Genomic DNA, 23,032 nt, shown 5'->3' with positions numbered 1-23,032 from the left:
GCCTCCAATCCCATGATTCTCACCTACCTCTGGCCCCTCAGAAAGGAGTTAAACATGCACAGGGCATGGAACCAAATGCCCTGAAGAGAAATTTAAGGAATTTATGTCCCACCAAAATACCAATGACCTTCCTTACAGAACTAGAAAAAACAGTCCTAAAATTCATTTGGAAGAATAAAAGACCCAGAATAGCCAAAGCAATTTTAAACCAAAGGCAATATGGGAGCAGTCAGTACAATACCTGACTTCAAATTATACTACAGAAATATAGCAACAAACACGGCATGATACTGACATGAAAGCAGATACATAGACCAGTGGAACAGAATAGAAGACACAGAGATGAACCCACACATCTACAGTCATCTGATCCTTGACAAAGATGCCAAAAACATACATTGGAGATAAGACAGTTTTTGTAACAAATGGTGCTGGGAAAACTGGTCATCCATATGTAGAAGAATGAAACTAGACCCTTATCTCTCACCCTGCACAAAAATCAATTCAAAATGAATCAAAGATCTCAAAATTAGACCAGCAACTCCTACAAGAAACTATAGACTCAAAAAATATATATATAAAGTCAACACTCCAGCATACAGGCACAGGCAATGACATTCTCAATAGGACCCCTGAAGCTCAGGAAATAATGCCAAGAGTTAATAAGTGGGATGGCATCAAATTGCACAGTAAACAATTAGGAATATGAAAAGAGAACCCACAGAATAGGAGACAATCTTTGCTAGCTACCCGCTGACCAAGGATTAATATCTAGAATTTTTTAAAAATCTAGAATATATAAAGAGCTCAAAAAACTTTACACTCAAAACATCAATTAACCCAATTAATAAATGGGCAAATGAATTGAACATATAGTTCTCAAAAGAAATACAAATAGCCAAGAAATATATGGAAAACGTTCAGCATCATTAATAATTAGGAAAATGCAAATCAAAACTACACTGAGATTTTAGCTCACCCCAGTCAGAATGGCAGTCATCAAGAATACAAATAAACCAGGCACAGTGGTATACTCCTGTAATCCCAGGGGCTCAGAAGGCTGAGGCAAGAGGATGGCAAGTTCACAGCCTGCCTCAGCAACTTAGCAAGGCCCTCAGCAACTTAATGAGACCCTGTTTCAAAATAAAAAATAAAAAAGACTGAACTGGGGATGTGGCTTGGTGGTTAAGTGTCCCCAGGTCCATTCCCTGGTAAAAAAAAAAAAATAATAATAATAATAATAATAATAATAAATGCTGGAGAAGATGTGAAGAAAAAGGAACATTTTAGGACTGGTAGTGAGATTGTAAATTAGTACAACTACTAAGGAAATCAGTATGGGGATTTCTCAAAAGACTAGGCATTGGGCTGGGGTTATAGCACAGTGCAGAGCACTTGCTTAGCATGTGTGAAGCACTGGGTTTGATCCTCAGCACCACATAAAAATTAAAAAAATAAAGGTATTGTGTCTATCTATAACTAAAAAAAAAAAAAATTAGGCATGTACCATCATTACACTGCTGGACCACTCCTCAGTATTTATCCTAAACAATTAGTCATTGGACTACAGTGATACAAGCATACCTATGTTTATAACAACACAATCCAAAATAGCCAAACTATGGAACCAGACATAGTTGGATGTTGGCATCCATCAACAGATAAGTGTTTTGTTCAGCCATAAAAAAAATTTAATTATGTCATTCACAGGAAAATAGATGGAACTAGAGACTGTCATGTTAAGTAAAATAAGTCAAACTCAGAAGGTTAAGGGTCACATGTTTTCTATCATATGCAAAAGCTAGAGAGGAAAAAGGAAAAGAGAAGTGGGAGCAGGTCTCATGAAAATCTAAGGGAGAAGAGTAGAGGAAAAAGATCAAGACCGAGGGGTAGGAGGTAGGGAGGGAGAGGGAAAGTTCTAGGGAGTGATATTGGCCAAATTATATTGTTATATTATGTGCACCAACTAATATGTAGCAAATCCCATCATTATGTACAACTATAAGGCACCAATAAAAATATAAAAATAAAACACTAAGCTGGGCACCGTGGCACACACCTGTAATCCCAGTGGCTCTGGAGGCTGAGGCAGGATCTCAAGTTCAAAGCCAATCTCAGCAAAAGCGAGGCACTAAGCAACTCAGTGAGACCCTGTCTCTAAATAAAATACAAAATGGGGCTGGGGATATGGCTCAGTGACCGAGTGACCCTGAGTTCAGTCCAGGTACCCTGCAAAATAAATTAATTAATTAAGTAAATAAAACACTAAAATACTGTACATCCTAAAAACAAATGTGCATTTGATAACTATACAGATCCACATTTATGTGGTAAAAGTTTTTAAAAATGGAATGGGAAGGATTCAGAATAGTAATTGGTTGGTGATGGGAAGGGTCGGCAGAGATTTTTGGTGAGACCAAGGAGAACTACAAAACCTTTTAACTACTCTTGAAATGTTTTTGTTCTTTTAAAAACCTGAATTGAATAAGATAGTAATATTTGTTCATTTAGATCATGAGGTACTTGTTCTTTGACTTTATTTTTATGTTTGAAATACTGCATGAAAATGGGGGAAAAAAAATTTATAGTAGAGTTATACAGAAAGTATTTGTCTCAGTCCATTGGGCTATTCTAACAAAATACTTTATACCAAGTGATTTTTAAACAACAGAAATGTTTTTCTCACATTTCTAGATGCTGGGAAGTCCCAGATCAAGGCACCAATAGATTTGGTGTTTGGTGAGCATATGCTTCCTTATATACAGCCATCATCTCACTGTAACCTCACATGACCGAAGGATCAGGGGTTCCCATGCCTCCTATAAGGGCACTAATTCTGTTCATGAAGGTCCCATCCCCATGACCCAATTCCTTCTAAAGTTCTCACCTCCTAATAGTACTACCTTGGGGGATAGGATTTCAACATATGAATTTTGGGGTGGACATAAGCATTCAGACCCTAGCAGTACTGAACTTGAGTCAGAAGATTAGAAAGAGAAGAGAACATTCATTAAGCATCTCTGTGTACCAAGGGCTTGGAAGTTAAGTTAATCTCCCACAACCACCCTTTCATGAAGCCATTGTCTCATTTGTATAGCTAAGAGTATGAGAACAGAGGTGCTCAGAGGTTGGGTACCTTTGTTAAAGTCACTTAAAAGGCAAGTGTAGATTTCTTAGGGAAACTCAGTATTGTGTGTGGTGAGTGTGTACATGGACAGGTGGCTTAGGACTATGGCAAGAAAGTGATTGGAACACTAGACTTCACCCAGATGGTGAAAAGCCTTATAATTCTGAGTTCGGTTTAGGTCCTTGTTAGCTCCATAACCAAGGGCAAGTGTACTCAGCCCCTCTCTGCAGGACCTTGTCTTTAGAACAGGGAGAGAGGGAGTGATGCCTGTCATACTTACCACAAAAAGTTTTGATGGTTCCAAAAAGTTAATGTAAAGAAATTCATACATAGAAAAATGCTATACAAATCGAATTCACTTGTCATAGTTTCTAGTTCCAAAAATTTACAATCCAGATGGGAGGACACAATATAAACATGATTTACACTCAATAACCACACAAGCATAGCACAGGTTTAACCATCTTGATGTGCCTAAAGTTGTTGGGGGCCATGCCATGCGGACTACGCCAAGATGGCGCCTGGCAGCCAGCCAGAGGTTGTTTTGATCACATGGGTGGTGAGGAGGTTGATTAACATAAGCACACTCAGGTGATTTATCATTGGCCGTATTCAATTAAGTCCACGCACACAACACGTGCACAGGTGTTCCCGAGTACTCCTGATCGTACCTGCTCGTTTTTTGACCTTTACCGTGATTGGACAGCTAGCTCCTCGCCTAATCTTCGCATAATTGGCGTCAGCCCTACCCTTCACCTCCTGGAGGGGATATAAGCCGGCTGTCCTCCAGCACTTATATCCCGGGTTTCCTGAGTCAACAATAAACCGTTCCGAATTCAAGAGCCTCACTATTGGTTTGTCTCTCGCGCCAAATTGACTCCGCTGGATGGCGTCATAAAGTCTCCACCCTACTGGAGAATCTCTTGTCCTTTGAGATTTAATAAAAATGGTCTTGAGCTCCCATCCTATGTATAATGAGAAAAACCAGCATTGTTTCCAATATTCCTGGACATCCTACCTCTCTTCTGATAACCTGTGGCTTCAGGTAACTCCCTCTGCCAAATGCGAGCCCTGCTTATTGATGGCCTATGCCACACCACCTACACTGGACAGCTCCTAGATTCTTTAATTCTCCTGAATAGCACTTGCACCAGACCATAAGTACAGTAGACTTTTACTGAAGATCTGAGACCAAGGATGGTGAGGTTTATAACAAGTATGAGGTATCCTGTTCTTAAATGCCTCTTGCCCATTTCTGCCTCAGAAAAGTCCTCATTGGCCACTCTTCACAAATAGCCCTATCCCAGGACTATTGTGATCCATTTTTTTCTTTTGCCTTCCCCCTTTCCACCTGCTACCCATAAGCCCCCTCCCCAATTCCTATTATACTTATGTACCAATAATAATAAACATAGATTAAATGTTCACTCTGTAACAGGTAGTATAAATGCTTTATGTATGTTCTTTCATTTAGTAGACATTTTCTCTCCCTTTGTTTTGCTCCAGGTATTTCAGGCCCAAGCAATTGAAACTTCATCTTTTTATTCACTCGACAATTTTACTTTTATTTTTGCAGGGCACTAGCTCCTAAAGCTTTGGCAACAAAACAGGTCTCTGCCCTTATGCATCTCCATATTTGAAGAGCTGATCAAAGTAACTTGCCAAATAAAATAATTGTATCTTTGGGAGCATTGCCAGTTTTTATAGCAACCATTTCTAAACTCGTGCAATAGAAGAGAACAGATAACAACATAAGACAAAAATACAAAAGAAGTCACACAGCATAACGTGATTGGCACATGGGAAGGACAGAAAGTATAAAACACTTTGAGTTTAGAAACTGATGAGATCACCTGGGTTAAACTAGTGGACCTTGAAACACTGGATTGGAGCAAGCAAGAGAAGACAGCATGAGATTGCACACAGGGTTAAGAGCAAGGCCTTTGGAGTGAGACCCAGTTCAAGCACTATTTAATGACAGAGGGACAGTTCAACAAGGATAATCATTTACCTGGAAAGTGAGCCCATGAATGTCCACCAACTCCCCCAGCCAGGAAAGGACAGCATTGTTTTTCATCTGGGACTGATGGTGAGTAGTCGCTGTTTTGATCCCTTTACAACAACCTCCCATCTTTACCTGTGTTAGTCTCACTATTCTCATTTTACAGTTGAAGAAACCCTTTCTTTATTCTTTTATGTCAAATTTGGAAAACATGGGAGTGAGTTGCTCAGAGAATTGGGAAGTTGGAGGAGGTAGATTAGCTAAGGGAACATGCAAGTAACTAAATCCTTCAAAATTTTTTTTAAATTTTGGTGATATCCACATAACACAAAGTCAACCTTTTTAAAGCAAACAATTCAGTGACATTTAGTACATTCTCAATGTGGCACAACCACCACCTCTAACTAGTGCCAAAACATTCCCATCACCCATGTAGTAATCAATCAGTCACACTCCACCGCCCAGGCCCTGGCAACCATCAATCTGTGTCCTGTCTCTATGGCTCTATCTATTCTGGGTATTTCATATAAATGGAATCATACTATAGCTAGCCTTTCATGTATGACTTTTTTCATTTAGCATAATGTTTTCAAGGTTCCCCTACACATCTTATATCAGCACTTCTTTTTTTTTTTTTTTTTTTTTTTTTTGTAGTTGTAGATGGATTTTATTCATGTATTTTGTAGTTGGTGCTAAGGACCAAATCCAGTGCCTCACACATGCTAGGCAAGTGCTCTGCCACTGAGCTATAGCCCAAGCCCAGCACTTTATCTTTTTAATGGTTAAAATGCCATTGCATGGAACCACCATTTGACCCAGCTATCCCACTCCTTGGCCTATACCCCAAGGACTTAAAATCAGCATAGTACAGAGATACAGCCACATCAATGTTCATAGCTGCTCAATTCACAATAGCCAGATTGTGGAACCAACCTAGATGTCCTTCAATTGATGAGTGGATAAAGAAACTGTGGTATATATATACAATGGAATATTACTCTACCATAAAGAACGATAAAATTATGGCTTTTACAGGCAAATGGATGAAATTGTAGACCATCATGCTAAGTGAGATAAGCCAATCTTAAAAAATTAAAGGACGAATGATCTCGCTGATAAGTGGATAATGACACATAAGGGGGAGGGTGGGGGGAGTTAGTGTTAGGGTTAGGGTTAGGGTTAGAGTTAGGGAGGGGGACAAGAATGGAGGAAGAAAGGACTGTTTAGAGGGAAAAGAAGGGTGGGAGGGGTGGGGGGAAGGGAAAAAATAATAGAATGAATCAAACAACATTACCATATGTAAATTTATGATTATACAAATGGTATGCCTTTAACCCATGTACAAACAAACAACGTGTATCCCATTTGTTTACAATAAATAAAAAAAGAAAAAAAATGCCATTGCATGTATATACCACAATTTTTTAATCCAATCATCTGTTGATGAACATTTGGACTGTTTCATTTGGGGGGCAGTTACTGGAGATTGAATATAGCGATGCTTTTCCACTGAGTTATTTTATTTTATTTATTTTATTTTTTATTTTAAGACAGGGTCTCAGGGCTGGGGTTGTGGTTCAGGGGCAGAGCACTTGCCTAGCATGTGTGAGGCATTGGGTTCAATTCTTAACACCACATAAAAATAAATAAGTAAAATCAAGGTATTAAAAAAAAAAAAAGACAGGGTCTCACTAAGTTGCTTTAGGGCCTTGCTACATTAGTGAGGTTAGTCTCAAACTTATGATCCTTCTGCCTCAGCCTCCCAAGTCATTGGGATTACAGATGCTCACTACCACGAGTAGCACGTTTCTATTTTTATATTGTAAATAGTGCTGCTGACAACATTCATGTACATGTACTTGTTTGAGTGCCTGTTTTAGTCAGCTTTTCATCTCTTGAATACCTGTTTTTAATTCTTTCAAATTAAATATATATTTAAATAATACATATAATTTATATATAAACATATATACATATATATATTGAGAGAGAGGGAGAGATAGGAGTGGAATGGGCCATATGATAATTTCATGTTTAACTTTTTCAGGAACTCCTATATCCTTTTGAAACTCTTCCTTAAGGCTATAATATTATTAATATTATAAATGATATTATATAAATATATTAAATATTGTGAATTCTTTTTTCAGCCTTAGCACTGTTGACATTTGGGGTTAGAGAATTCTTTGTTGTAAGAGGCGGCACTGTAGGAATTTTAGCAGCAATCCTGGTCTCTACCCAGTAGATGTCAGTAGCATCCTCCTATTTGTAACCTCCAATGATGTCTGGAGACATCGCCAAATGTCCCCTGGGAAGAAAAAGAGGCCTGGTGGAAACCACTGTTCTAAAAGATTCCATTAACGTGAAGCAAATGTGGCTGGCACTAAGGCAGAACGCTAAAAGTTAAGGCCCTTTAGGAAATGAATATTCCTTAGAAGTTTGTGTATAGGAATTATTTTTCGTTTACTATGTAATGATTTGCAGGTTTACAAATATGTGACAACCAGAAAAATCTTATCATTAAATATTCTTGTACCTTTCATATATAAGTTTAATAATATACTGATCCACAGAACTCCATGCCCTAGGACACATTACATACTAAATCATTTTTATAGCACATGGCAATGTACAATTTTTAAGATGACAAGGAGCACGATTTTCAGGAAGTTTTTGATATGAAAATATTTATTTTTTGAAATAAAAGTTTAAGAGAGCCCAGGAGTAATTTCCCATTTGGTTCATCTAAATAATAGAAAATGAACGCTAATTTCATTATTGAGATATAGTGAACCAAAATGAATCTTCTACCCTTACTATTATAGATCTTAATGAGTTCTTTATAGAATGGGAAACCTGAGTATAAGCCTCTGCCATCTGTTAAGATCAGAACTGTTATGGAAATGGACCAACCAGCCTTAGGCACAGATGGCATTGGTGTAGAGTTCACAGCAGTTAGCAAGGGCTGAGGCACTGAACTCCTTGTCTTCCCAGGAACCGGAAAAAGAAGGTGGGTTGGTGCCATTCAGAGAAGTACTAAAAATGAAAAGCCAGAGAGATAAAAACAAGGCAACAAAAGGTGTCAAGTTTTACAAGCAGCTCAAAATGTTACCCCAAATGTTATAAAAGCAGAAACTACACATGTATCCATCAGCCATGACTAAATAAATTAGATCCAAAAAATTTGTTTTCTCATTAGTACTCGAGAGAATACCAGCAAGGAACCCTGTACAATGTCTCTGCTCCTGTGTCCAATTCCTAACCATAGTCCATTTAGAAATTTCCTAAAATTTATGCCTAGTAATGATCTAGAATTGAATTTATCTAAAAAGTAAGGTGGTTTCCGAAGGACATTTTCCTCTTTAAAAAGGAAAATAGCTCAGACTAACTAAGTATAAATTAATTGGACAGAAACATCATCTCTTTCAGATTCTAGCTGCTAATGACCCTCAGGACTAGGTGACTATGTGACTAGGAAATCCACTGTCATAAGAACACAGGGATAAACAAAATTATGTCAGACCAATAATCTATCCAGTTTATAATTGATCATTAATACTCATCAAAAGGGTTGGCATTTTTTTTTTTTGAGGACATTGGTTGCCTTCTCTGATGATAACCTCCAAATAGGCAGAGCAACATTCATTAACTTGGTCTACTAACTTGTTAAGCAGCTAGCACCCGAATATCTACCTGAATTTAATGATAATGAAAGACATTTAATGATAATTTCCAAGCATCTCCAGCTCTGATTTCCCTCCTGAACCCCAGTCCCATTTGGCTTATGAGTAGTTTTACATGGTGATCACACAGGTACTTCCAAGTTAACACAACCAAAATGGAAAGAGGTCCCATCTGAAACTGGTCCCCTTCCTCTCAGTGAATGATTGGCACTTGGGTCTCCTTTTCCACATCAGAGAAGCTATAGTCCTTTGTATTCCTTACCTTACCTCTTCCTCCTATCTAGTTGATGACCAATCCTGTTCATTCCACTTGGTCTAGTGCCTCTCCATTCTTAAAACCACATAGGATTAGTTCTTATCATCTCTTACTAGGTCTATTACAGCAGTGTGCTTATTGATTTCCCTGATACTCAAATGTCTACTAGAAAGATCTTTTGAAAAGCATACCTGAACATGTCAGTGTTTAGAATTCTTCAGATCAAAAACTAAATTCCTTAGCATTTGTTGTTGTTGTTGTTTGTTTGTTTGTTTGTTTGTTTGGTACTGGGGATTAAACTCAGGGTACTTAACCACTGAGCCACAGCCTTTTTTGCATTCTATTTAGAGACAGGGTCTCACTGAGTTGCTTAGAGCCTCAATAAGTTGCTGAGGCTGGCTTTGAACTTGTGATCCTCTGCCTCAGCCTCCCAAACTGGTGGGATTACAGGCATTGAAGCCAGCGTTTAATCCAAGGCCATCATTTAGCTTTAGCTCCCAGAACCCTCCTCACTCACCCAGAAGTCACCTCTGATACATACACGTTTTGCTTTGACAATACCCAACATTCTAGTTCCTCAAATCCTTCCTTTTAACTAAACTTTTATATATCACACTAGAGAGACAAATATCACAAGATCTGCAGAAACATCCCAATCTGAACAAAAGAAAAAAATCTAGTCTCACATTACAAAAAAAAAGTACTGCTGTAAAATATTAAAGAATATTAATTATAAACCCTTCCTTTTGTGTGTCTCAAAATTAATTATTTTACCTTAATGATATATTCTCTTCATTTTCTAGAATTTGGTAAATAAGTGCATTTTTATACTATATGAACACATAATGACTTATAAATTCAACTTTGTCCTCTCTCAGTTGTCTCATTTCTATCTGAAGAAGCCTATGATCTTAGGGCTAGGGTTGGGCTCAGTGGTAGAGCACTTGCCTAGCATGTTTGAGGCACTGAGTTCAATTCTCAGCACTGCATATAAATAAGTAAATAAAATAAAGGTCCATCAACAACTAATGAAACTATTTTAAAAAATAAAAAAGAAGCTCACAATCTTTTAGCCACTTAGGACCACAGTTAAGTCTTCACCTATAACATATCTATATTCCAACCACAATAAATATAGTAACTTACCAGAGAAACCACCCTTCTTTACTTATTGCCCTACCCCTCTACCCTCAGTATCCACTAATATAGATAGAACCTGTCACCTGGGCATAGTAGGGCCAATACCAAAGCTGCACTTAAGAGAAAAAAAGCACAAATCTAGTCCATCACCAATGCCCATGTCTCCTCTCATTCACTGTATTCAAGCTCCCTAGGATATGCCCTCAAGACCTTGCTCCCACCCTCAGAGAATGCCTTCAGTGAGCAGGGGTCCTGATGCTCACCTCTGAAAGAGCTCTCTGCAGCACACATAGGTCTCATAGGTTCTGTTGGTGAAACTTGTGTTTAGGAAGGAAACACAGTCAGCTTCAGCTCCCCTAGGGACATAGAGGATTCCTGGGTAAAGGAAACAGAGATACTAAGGCAAATATTTGACACATGTTCCTCCATGCCTTTTATTCTTTGGTCATAAACTGGGAACCCTATACATTAGATGCCTTGTCTATGCATCTGTGGGATGAATGGTTAGATCAATATTCTGAGAAATATCTTGTCTTGATCTAGAAGTGATTTCTTCCAAGAGCCCAGACTGAGGCTTACCTGCCACACAGGCACTGATAAAGGATACACAGGCCCCTGTGAAGAGGGCACTGATCACAACCTTGGACAGGTCACTCTTCCGTTGGGGTATAATTGATGCTGCAGACAAAACAACATAGTAATCAGCTACATGCCAGGAGCCCCTATTGAGAAGAATGCAGAAGAGCAAAACACAGCAGATGAATAGCTCCCTTACCACCAACCACCTATGGCTGACCAGCAAAGTGTATATATACACTATCCTATGGAATCCCTAATTCAGACTTAGAACTAAGAATTGTGGTTCTGATACTGACTTCAATGGTTCTGTGAACACACCAAGATATATCTGGATCAAGAAATGCTTTGGATTATTTCAGACGGGTGCAAATGCCTGGTGCTTCCCAGTTGAGATCTGCACTCTTAAGCCTGCACCAGAATTAGAAGGACCATTTTGAGCCAGAGAACTAAGGAGGATAACATTCACTCAAGTCTAAGCCACACATATCACACTACTAGATGTCCTTCTCATAATCAAATAGTAATCAGGCATCATAATAATGATATAGACAGGTGTTTAACAGAAGGGTCAAAGTGAAAAATTATTTCACTTCTAATGTTCAATCAGCTACCAAATAAATAAATAAAATGATTGCCAGAATATATTTGCCATAAAAAAAAAAATGGACACACAGAGCTGTTTTCTTCTTATACTCCATTTCTTCTAAGATCCTTTTCTAACTTGAACTTTCCCAAACTCTCAGGATCTGCTAATCATTCCCCTTCCCTCCAGACCATTCCCCCTTCTTTATGCTGTCCCTCCAGCCATCACCCACATCCAGCAATATCTCCAGCAACCTCAATAGATCTGTTTCTGCTTCAAATACTCATTCCTTCCACACCTGGTGACTTTCACCCTTTAATCCAACACTTTACAACACTTGCTCTTACTATCTACATGCCTTAGGTATCTAATATTTGTCTTTTTGATTCCTTGTGCAAATCCTGCTTTTGTGAAGACAACTAGTGAACACCCTAATTCAGAAAGTACCTTCACTATTGACTTAAAAACATAGTATCTTCACTTACATATGCACTGTGCCCATTTAAGAGCAAAACAGAAATAACGTCATTGTAATATTTTCTCCCCATAAGGAACATAAAAATAAAATCCACTTCTGGGGCCCTTGATAGGGAAAAAGCAATGAAAGCTGAGATTTTAAAAGAACCTATGCATAGTCAGGTAGATGATTGATTTAGCTCTAAGTTAACTTCAGCCCAAGATGGATCATTTTGCATCAGCTTCTCCATCTAGACTCAACTTATACTAGTACCAGGAACTACCCACTACAAAAGCTGGGATCTGACTGGCTTGTTGGAGTGCTGGGGAAAAAGTAACAACTCACTTAAGCCTCCCAGTGTGATTCCTATGGAACTAAGATTGGCAAATCCACAGAGTGAAAATGTTGTAATGATTTCACCTCTCACCTAGGAAAAACAAAAGTAAGAAAGTAAGTAGATAAGTTCAGTCCCACATGTGCATTCTTACAATCATGATGGAGGTTCCAGGGGACTTAGAGACTATAGTCTTTCCCATACTATTCTAAGGGGTATACAAAGGATGCTCAGAAAACCACTGTTCCTTTTGCCAGGTATGGTGGTACATATCTATGATCCCAGTTATTTGGAAGGCTAAGGCAGGAGGATTACAAGATTGAGGCCAACTCAGGCAACTCAGTGAGACCCTGTTTCAAAACAAAAAGGACTGGGGATATAGCTCAGTGTGTGTGGCCCTGAGGTGAATCCCTAGTACCAATAAAATAAAATTGTCTTCCCTGGACTATCCCCACTGTAAAAACCCAGCAACTACATTACACAGAGAAGTTGGATCAGAGTGTGGGGGAGAGAAATAGCACACCAATCTCATAATAAGTAGTTCAGGTACTGAAGATGAGGCTGATAAGCAGAGATTCTGCTTGCTTTGTAGGTAGGCCTGTGACAGTAGAAAGACATGTTTGTCTGCAGTAAACTTTTTTGTAGTGCTTTCTGTCTACCCTAAGATAGCCATGGCTGAAACCTCACACTATTTATGCTTTTCTGGATTGTCACTTACAGAAATCCACTGTTTCTCACCCTGGATCCATTCTTCCACTCCAGAGAGACGTTTGTTCTTGTATTGAGACAGTTGCTGATAGGCCACAAACTCATTTGTGAAAAACTTGATTCCAACTATCTCAGCCACTATTGGACAGTCTGCCCACTCTACACCCATCATGAAAACCATGGGCCTCAGGACATAGGAGCAGATGACCTGAATGAAAGAGAGACACCCCAGGAAAAGAACAAATAACAAAGGTCAGACACCAAGGGCCTTCTCGGAAGCCTTGGCCCACCCCCCACCCCATTCATGCTTTCTCTTAGCTTACTGTGGGCCAGAATTACATGCCCAGTTCGAGCACTATTTAATACAGAGAGACAGCTCAACAAGAATAATCTTTTACCTGGAAAGTGAGCCCATGAATGTCCACCAATTCCCCCAGCCAGGAGAGGACAGCATTGATGAAGGCCAACACTGCCAAAAAGGCAATCAGGTTGGCTGCTACATTAGCAACAAGGCCTATGGCATCTGTGGCTCCATTGCTGGCAGCTTCCAGAATATTCCTCTCCTTCCTGTGCTTATTGGACATACGGGAAAAACATGGTATCTAGAGCAGTCTCAGCCCCTCAGAGAAGAGAAATCCCACTGTCCCTACAGTGCAGGATGTGGGGACAAGGCCAGTGTGAGAAAGGTGAGGTGGAAATTACTCTGAAGCAGTATCTGATATAATGGCCATGAAATTACATTGAAGTGGAGGGCAAACAGTACACTGGCATGCAAAAACTAGTGGCATGCAGAAGGGTTAAACCAAAGAAGAAAATCAACATGATTAGCTGAAGGCAGAGATAGGAAAGAGCTGGAATGGAATTACATCCTTCCCCTCAGGAAGACTTGAAGTCTCTGCCACCACAGGGACTCTCTTGACTCTGTGTGTACCTCACCATCTCCCAAATTATGTGCCTCCTTGGACTCACCCACGGGACAGTTTCATCCCCTCATTATTCTTGAACTTAGACTCTTCCACTTCTGGATATACCAGCTTAGACAAGGCAAGAGCACAAGGGGCGGCCATCACAGAGGCGGAAATCAAGGATGATGCGTCAATCTGTAAATTCAGACCCAGAATCAGGGGCTCAGCAGAACCCAGTTCAGGCTCAACCAGGAGTGATCCCCTGGACCATGCCTACCCCAAAGGATATGAAGGCTCCCAACACCGTGCCTGAAATGGTGGCAAACCCTCCAGTCATCACTGCATGTATTTCAGAGAGGGTCATGTCTGCGAGGTAGGGACGGATGAGCAGAGGTGCCTCTGTCTATAAACAAGGAGAAGACAGTCAGATGCTAAGAGGTTGTGACTCCGCTAGAGTGCCCATCCCAGTACAGGGACTGGACCCATTAGACACACACCCCTCAGTGTGAGAGCTGTTCAGTGAGACATGGTCCCTCTGAGGGGGATCCCTGAGCTCTGCCTCAGGCCCTCCCAGCATCTGCCTCACTCCCCTAGCACCTAATTGGGTCCTGACTAGCATTGTTCTTACCCATTTCCATACATGTGTGTCTCATCTATTCACATTTTAATATGTTGTAGACAAGAAATGGCATATTTCCTTTGTTATGTTCTCAATTTCTAAAGCCATGAACTTCCTGAATGAACTTGTGGAATACTGAGCACTTTCTGAGTCTTGATATTAGATGCTGACAAAGTATTCATAAAATGAAATTGCAAGTAAAAGATCTAAGCCAACTCTTTCTGAAAGAGTCAAAAGAAATGATGTTTATGAAACACAAAGGTCCAATTATGCAAACTAAAGCTAGCATCAACCTTAATTTAATGAGTACCAACCATGTAACTAGTGCTGTACTAGGATGCTAAGGATATTAATATGAATAAGGCAAAGTTCCTACTCGTACAGTCTAGAACAGAAAAACTAAGCTGATTGTGGATACTTTTAACAAAACATGGAGGACTATGGTGGAAGTATCCAGAAGTACTCTGAGAACATATCTGAAGCAGGTAATCAGCCTAAGCATTTGGAGTGAAAGACCTCAATTCTAATTCCTTGTCAATTTGACAAGCCATTGTCCTTAACTTTGAGCTAACAGGCAATAACATATATTGAGCGTATACTCCACACAGATAAATGTACTAAGCAAGCATTATAAGGAAGGGGATTGGTGTTAGCCCTGGGTAAGACAAGCGTTTGTCTCCACAGAGACCCAGAAAATAAAGGTCATAGGGAGTGACAGGTAGAAACCAAAATATAGATCAAATACCCTTCATAGCTCCGGAAGGGGGATAAGATGTGGATTATGACATTCCTCTAAATTCCTGTGTAAAAAGTTGGATCACTCAGACTCAGTGTGCCCAGGTAACTATTAGTAGATGTTGAAGGGTGAAAACATTGAGCTGAGTCCTCTTTTAGTTTCTGAGATTTCTTTCATCAGGGATTGGGTGCTCCCACAATCTTCATTCATTTGACTTTTCATAAGGAAAGAATACTTTGATGAACCTGTTTTCTCCCAAGTTCTCAGTTCTCCAGAGAAAAGAAGACCAGAAGACCTCAGGGTACTTACCATCCCCACAAAGATGTTTCCTGCCACAACCAGGGTCTCTGTGGGGGTGGTTCCCATGGTGATCTGCAAAAACCAGGCGATCTAAAAGCATAGAGACCTAAACCATCAGCATTAGCAGGAATCTTGGAGAATGACCAGCAAAACCCCTCCTTCTCCACTCTACTGATAAGGCAACTGAGGCCTAGAGAAGTTACAAACAGCCTAGACCAGAACTCAGGACTTTTGGCCTCAAGAACAAGTACATTAAAACTTGGTATAGAAGAGTGGTCCAGCCCATCTTCTCTCCCTGCTCTGCCCCCCAGATGACATGGGGCCTACTACAGTTTACATCTAGAGTATTCCCCAAGGGTCCATGTGTTAAAGGCTTGGTCACCAGCCAGTGGTACTACCAGAAATAGTGGAATCTTTAAGAAGTGGGTCCTAGTGGGAAGAAATTAAACACTGGGGATGTGCCCTTGAAAGGGATATTGGAACTCTGGCTCCTTCCTCTTTTTCTCTTTGCTCTTTGGTCACCATGAGATGAGCAACTTTGCTTCACCAAATGCTCCTTGACATAAGGTTCTGCCTTCCCGCAGGCCAAAAACAATGGAGTCAAAAGACCATGGACTGAAACATCTGAAACTGTGAACCAAAATAACCTTGCTTTTTTTAAGTTGATTTTCTCAGGTATTTTGTCACAGTGATGTAAATCTAACACACCATTTGATATCAACCATGCTTGGGATAGTTTGCCTTTGCACATTGGTTCTAACATGCTATATCCTACATATAAACATTTTTCCAAAGTGTCATCTTCATGGCCTTGACGGTTCATGAAGACCCATCTCCCAACTAGTGGAGAAAAACAACTCACCTTCTGAACTACCCATTGCACAAGGCCCAGATAGTAGAGAATAGACGTAACACAGCCAAAGAAAAGGATGACTGGTAAGGACTGTAATGAGAGTGGTGGGCAGCTGGTAAGATATTACATTGTATGTGTTATGTATACCATAAATAAACTGTGTTTCAGGCCTCTAAATTAAGCTCTTGAATTCCAAGGAAATCTGATACAGTGTAATTTAGGAATAAATTCAAAATATATTGCAAATCTACTAGCCCATCTGTACTCTAGCAAAAGGAGATGTTTTCTAAATTGCCCCCTACCCCAATTCATCTACTTTCAGGATGGTAATGATCAAAGGGCAATAAATGGATGCTGTTTCCTTTTGAGGGGATTAAACCACCTTCTTAGGGTCAAATCGGTGCGCAGCCTGGCTGATCTCTTGGACATTCATTTTCATCCTCTGCTTTACTCCCCCACCCCTCCACTGACTATCATTCCTGCCCACAAAACAGATCCAACCTGAAAAGCAAAGACACTTTGGATCAGTGTATCTCCAAAGACAAAACTGGAGCCAGCCACAGTGTATTCCAGGAAAATCTGAAAAGGGAGAAAAATGCAAGAACAAGAGTGAATCCAGGCAGGACACAGGCAGAACTAGAATCCACCTCATGGATGCTTAGGACCTACTGCTGCTACTGAGCCTTGCCTCTCTTTGATGGCCTGTGAGCCGGCTATGTCCCCATGAGCTGCTCACTGAAAGATGGAGGACTCAGCAGGTCGATTCTCATCATTCACATTTTAGCTGTACCCCAGTCAGATCTCCCACCACCATCATTAACTAGACACAGCCCAATCTTCCCATACTTCCCTCAAATCTCCTTTCTCTAGGATTCTAAAAGAACATAGCCCCTATGTCTAATTTCCCATACCTGTATTTGATCCCCCAGCCATTGAAATACAATAAATCCAGGATCAGTTCTGATGACTATGACCCCAAAAACAAACTGAAGACCCAGGCCCCAAAACACTGTCCTCCAAGACACCTGGAATTAATAAGAAAATTATTCCAATGTGAGTTCCAGAGCCTGCTGGTTGCAGTTTTAAAATGGACACATGAACTCCAGGTAGAACTAACCTAGGATGTTAATAGTAAATCTGGAGTGAGATGGCACAGGGAGGAGGGAGGATGGTAAGGGGAAATAGGGCAGTGATGTTAAGAGCCACATGTCTCCATATGGTTTTCAAAAGAGTGTCTAGAAGTTAGATGACACTTACAATACATACATACATTCTAATTATTTTTATAAACCAATACTTCAGCACAATTCTCCATTATATTCTTTTTTTTTTCTTCCTTTATTTTTTTCTTTTATTCTTAATTTAATGCTGGCCTAGACCCACAAAATGTACAAGACTCACGAAACCATCACAACATACAGTTTGAAAATAAGTGGTCTAGGGCCTTTGAGATCTTTAAAACTTCTCTTTAGAATAAAACTGTCAAAGAGGGAAATTCTATAGGTTGTTACAAACTTAGTTCTATGCCATTGTAATGAACACTTGACACAGGTTCTCTGTAATTAGTAGTTGGCCCTAGTTCTGTGCGGGTAGTCCAACCTGAATACCCCAAACTCACTGCACTGTGATGTTTGGAGCAGACAAAGAGGATGAGGATGAACATGCAGATTCCTGCAAAGGAGATCAGCTGCTCTGGCCTTTGGGCTGTGTCTAGAGCCACCCACAGGATAAGTCCAACCACACAGGCTCCTGTGAACACCCTGAAGAAGGAACACCAAAACTGTGTCATCCACTGCGTGAATGAATAACAATTGACTTTACCTTTGAAAAATAGAAGTTCACCACAAGGATAAATGAAATAACTCAATAGTTCATTGTTGACCAGCCACAGAGACGTATCAGGAGAATCATTCATCTGGTAGTTCGCTAGTTTCCACCTTTTCCCCACAACTTACAGAATGAAGTTTCTAACTAGAGGACATAAATCATACGACTTCCCTTTCCTCAAGTTTCCATATCAATGACATATGATACAAAGATTCATTCTTAAATATTGTTCTAATGAATTACCCCAATACTAAAAACCAAAGGAGAAAAAGTATGTATTGACCTCCACCATGGGTCTCCACTCAATTTCTAACCAATCCAAGGGAAAGAGTAAAGGCTTAGTCAAAAATCAACTACTTATGGTCTTTCATGTACCAAACAAATTTGATTAATACACAGACTGGTTACCTCATGTCTAAGTGTTAGAAACCTTCAAGTTCAAAGGAAAAGGATTAGAAGGAAGATCATAGATGAAAATAGAAGAAAAAGAGCAGATTGTTCAATTGAGATACCTCTGGAGCAAAAGAACAAAAGACATTACAATTAGGGTTGAAATTCAGATCTCTTCTCACTGTAGACTCATCTCACTTCAAGGGAATAAAATCTGGCTTCCAAAATCCATCTTGCTAATAAATAAAGTCATTTTAGCTCTATCCTTTCGGTGTGAAATAAATGATTTAAAATTTAGGTGGTAGTCTGTTGTGGTTTCTCCAAATCATGACTGTTGCAAACAAGCTTAACACCTATTTTCTGTGCATCCATTGGAAAATGGAAATAAAGAGGAACTTTATAGAAGATCCAAAAGTTATTGTCTCACTCCTGACCTGTAATCACAGGACATATGCATGTCATAGCTAGATGAGTTGCATCTGCTGTGGAATCCAGTTCAGTATACCCAAACAATACGCTTGTTCCTTAAACTATATGGAGTTGTAAAAGACACCAGTGTGAAAAAAATCTGAAAGATCAGAGAAGAAAGTCTTTAAAGTAACAGGGAACTAAGGGAGATGACCACAAACTCAACTGGATAGTTTCCTGAAGCTGCAAGCCTCTTTGTTCTGATTACTTCATGGAAGAGGAACATGGTTTTCATTTCTGACATGGGCCTAATGAGAAACAGACTGAAAATCTTCTCTGGAACTGAACCCCTCCTGTGCCTAGCAATATTGAGACCCAAGGGTACAAGAAACCAGATTAGAGTTCAGCACTCAAAGGCCTGTTGCTATATGTCCTCTGCACTTTATTTTTGTATAGTATAGAAAAGAATCTGAGACACCACTCAGGGACTGTCAGGGGAGGGAAAGAAGGAAGAGGAGCAGAAAGAGAAGGAGGAGGAGGAGGAAGAGGAGAAAGGGAAAGGGAAGGGGAGGGAGAAGGAAAAGGAGGAGGAGAAGGAGACTTGCACTTGTGGTAAGATGTGGGGCCAAGGATATTGAGATTCTCATCTTACCATTTTGACCAAAGTCTCAGGCGTGAGTTTTTAAAGGGTTTCAGACATCTTGTTAATTTTTTACCAAATAATTTTTTCAGAAAGTGGTGAGCCAGGACGAAGATCACTAAACAGGTGAGGACAAACAAAGCCAGTGCCCTCTGGAAATCCAGGATGCAAGCTGCTAGGAAGTAGGCAGTGTAAGCTAAAAAGAGAAAGCACAGAGTAAAAGTCAGTGAAACAGAGCTTCCATGGGGTAAAAGAATCTCCAGTCACAAGTGCCTGGGACTTAGAGCAAGAAAGCCCCTCCAGAGACCTTACCACCCAGCCCTACCATAAGACTGCACTCCACCCTTCAAGGCTGGGTAGAGGCTAACTGCTTTCTTCTTGGAATTCCCAAGAACAATCCAGTTTATTTGAAGATCACCTATTTTTGCTTGTCCCAGATGAAACCTCACTCCCCTCTATTTTATCTGTTAACCTCTCCCCATATTCCCTTGGAGTATATTTCATCAGCATCCACCATTAGACTCTTCAAGTCAGTTGTCTCTTTTCTTTTTCATTGGTGGGTGGGGATGGTGGTTTACAGAGGTGCCTAACCACTGAGAAAAATCCTCAGTCCTCTTATTTTTTGCTTTGAGACAGTCTCACTCAGTTTCTTAGTGCCTCGCTAAGTTGCTGAGGCTGATCTTAAACTTGTAATCCTCCTACCTCAGCCTCCCAAGGGCCTGGGATTACAGGCGTGCACCACCATACCCACTCTTCTTGAAACCTTACTACCTTTGTTGTACTAAAATGTTTAAAGGTTAAACTTTCCTCTTGAGCAAAACCATGTAAACATGGGGCTGGGAACGTAGCTCAGTGGTAGAGCACTTGCCTAGCCATGCAGTAGACCCTGAGCTTGATCCCCAGTATTGCAAAAAAATAAATGAATGAATAAATTCTTTAAATGTATAAACAAAGCTACCACTAGGAAATTCAACCATATGGCCCTCACCCCATGGATCCCTGACTCACCTCAAAATATAAACTTTTGTTTTCACTATCCCAGCTGCCTTTGACATCAAAGCCCCACAGATCACTGACAGTATATTTTAAACAGAGGTTTACTGGCTTTTAAAAACATTTTATATCATTGATTTTACTTGTAAACCAGCAAATAAGTAATGTCTAGTGCAGGTTTCTCTTGCAACGACGAAAAGAAATTGTGCTTTCCAACAAATAAAGACATTAAAAAAAAGAGATAAGCCCATATTCTCTGAAATGTTTTAAGTCTGTCAAATAATACAGTTTTGAAAATAAGTTATTCTCAGATTTTACTTTTTCCTGTAGGTGCAATTCAATAAATTATGGTTCAGCTACAAGTAGTTAAGAGCTATACATCAAAGAGCCTTTAGGTCAGTTTGTGAGTCAAATTGCTTTCCACCTAGTAATCATCTTGACACAGGTAACATTCTTCAAATGACTGTATTTCTCGCTTCCATAAATTCTCATTATCTCACCCAAACACAACAGGCCCAACAGGATCTTCTTGAACAAGCTGGCATGTCTTTTGCAGAAACTTCTCGCTTTGATGAAAGTCTGTAGATTCTTCCTGATGAGAACACAAAAGTTAAGACACAAGAATTATTCCAGCCCATTTATGCTGATTTTCAGAATTCAGACTACCTGGTGCAAGGCATAATTTGCTCTTAGTCAATGAAGAAAGTTGATTCTGCTAGGAGGAAGTGAGTGTCCCAGTCATGCCCAAAAGCCAGATGAAATCTTTCCAGTGCATGGCAGGTCAGCCTGGACGAGCAATGTCCTTAAATAGTTCCTTACCACATATGTGGATAGTGGTCATATCAGATCAACTCTCTCCTTTGTTCCCAAAAGGCAGGTACTGCTCAGCTTCTATATTCTGAACAGGGCCTGTTCTTTCTGGAGGCAATTTGACTATCCCTCTCTAAAAGCCACACAAACCCATGAACTTTAATAGTCAGTCAGGTGTGCATTGACAGACAGGAAGGAAAATACCAACCTCTAGAATCTGCACAGGCAGGCCTGAGGGATGCCCAGGAAGTAGGGCTATTCAAGTTGGATTTAACCAGCATTTGTACAGTACTTTCCATAAGCTTGGGCTCTAAGAACTTTGCAAACACTAATTAATTACCTTCTCCTAAGAACCCTGGAGGTAATTATAATTATTATTCCGTTTTTAAAGATGTGGAAACTGAAAACCAGAGACATTAAATAACTTTCCCAAAGTCACAAAGGTTGTAAGAAACAGAGATATAATATAAACTCTGGCAGCCTGCCTTCTGAATCTGAGCTCCTAACCATCATCCAATGCCTATGCTACGTAGATCCCAGGCTCACCTATCTGCCACTCATAAGTATCCTCAGCACATACAACCATGTGAGCAAAAAGATCTGATTTCCAAACTCTTGGAAGCTCCAAAGAAGGAGAGTCCATCAAGAAGGTCCCAGTCTGGCCATCATGTTGAAGCAGGAGAGCTTAGCAGGGCTGGGACTAACCACCAACCCCTAATGCCCTGGGGTCTGGGCCCACAGAGTTCCATGGCTTTCGCTACTGTTGCCTCATCCATTAACAGACTCTCTGTTCCCCATGTACAATCTTCTTTTGAGGGATTGAACCTGCCACACCCACATCCCCAGCCCTAGAACCTTCCTTTTCATTCCTCTCTCCACATACTCCTTATGTCTCCTTTCTGCAGAGAACCCAACCCTGTCTGCTGGGCAGAGTGTGGATTATCAGATACAGGGAAGCTGAGGAAGGAGGAAAACTTATCTTTATCACCATCTGACCAATTCAGGAGGATATTTAGGATCTCAAGAACTCTGCTACTTTTCTATGCCTAGTAGAGAAAGTAGTGAGTTAAAAGATTTGCTTAGATAAATCAGTGTCCCTGAGGACAGCATTTTCTTTGAAACATCATTCACAAAGCACACCAAGCAATGAGTTTAATTGCAACCCCAGATTTCCCATGTGTGCCAGGTCTTTGGTTTGCCCCTCTAGATCCATGCTGCACCCTGCTTTTTACCCTGGGAGTCAGACCCATGTAGACTGTACCAAAAGACTCCCATCCCCTCTGGCTTACCAAGATGGGTTCAGCCAGTGGGACCCCAGAGGAAAACAGAGTAGGCAAAGATGGAGACCAGAGTATTGTAATCTGACTCTTCTGCCAGTCTCTTGCATCTTGTCACGTCAGGCATAGGAATAGTGACTGTTCACTGCTTCAAACTTTAGGTCCTTACACTGTTTTTGTGGATCCACTACTGCTCACATACATCATTGTTACAGCCTCTTTGTGAATCCTCTTATTATCCTAATTTGAGTATGCCATCTGTTTCCTGTTGGGAACCAAACTGAAACACCAGGTGAAGCTGGCTTAAAATTGTACCCAATAAATGCCAGCTGAATGAGGTTACTGCAGAAAAAGAAGGAGCATGCACTAGACCAAGAAGAGATATGAATCACAGGATTAGAAAAG

At 40.2% G+C, this 23,032-nt stretch overlaps 1 protein-coding gene across 3 annotated transcripts in view; it reads right to left on the bottom strand.

Annotated features, from left to right (window-relative positions):
* Positions 1 to 2,036: 2,036 nt before the first annotated feature.
* Positions 2,037 to 23,032, bottom strand: part of SLC28A2 (solute carrier family 28 member 2) — a 36,349-nt gene continuing 15,353 nt past the window's right edge. For 2 of the 3 annotated variants that reach the window (XM_079129330.1, XM_079129331.1), the window contains exons 4-18: positions 21,041 to 21,132; positions 19,560 to 19,743; positions 17,901 to 18,042; positions 17,194 to 17,307; positions 16,784 to 16,861; positions 16,292 to 16,372; positions 15,439 to 15,519; positions 14,052 to 14,177; positions 13,839 to 13,969; positions 13,268 to 13,436; positions 12,880 to 13,077; positions 12,173 to 12,254; positions 10,788 to 10,886; positions 10,472 to 10,583; positions 7,461 to 8,165 (exon numbers count right to left, since the gene is read on the bottom strand). In XM_079129330.1, coding sequence (XP_078985456.1) covers positions 8,048 to 8,165; positions 10,472 to 10,583; positions 10,788 to 10,886; positions 12,173 to 12,254; positions 12,880 to 13,077; positions 13,268 to 13,436; positions 13,839 to 13,969; positions 14,052 to 14,177; positions 15,439 to 15,519; positions 16,292 to 16,372; positions 16,784 to 16,861; positions 17,194 to 17,307; positions 17,901 to 18,042; positions 19,560 to 19,743; positions 21,041 to 21,132 — 1,807 coding nt within the window. In that variant the 3' untranslated portion in view covers positions 7,461 to 8,047. Of the gene's footprint in view, positions 2,230 to 7,460; positions 8,166 to 10,471; positions 10,584 to 10,787; positions 10,887 to 12,172; positions 12,255 to 12,879; positions 13,078 to 13,267; positions 13,437 to 13,838; positions 13,970 to 14,051; positions 14,178 to 15,438; positions 15,520 to 16,291; positions 16,373 to 16,783; positions 16,862 to 17,193; positions 17,308 to 17,900; positions 18,043 to 19,559; positions 19,744 to 21,040; positions 21,133 to 23,032 lie in introns of those variants that run through there. The other variant, XM_079129332.1, reaches the window with a different exon arrangement.

The sequence above is a fragment of the Sciurus vulgaris genome (assembly GCF_902686455.1).
Source record: "Sciurus vulgaris genome assembly, chromosome: 2".
Taxonomy (NCBI): domain Eukaryota; kingdom Metazoa; phylum Chordata; class Mammalia; order Rodentia; family Sciuridae; genus Sciurus; species Sciurus vulgaris.
This window is presented reverse-complemented; position numbering and strand designations above follow the sequence as displayed.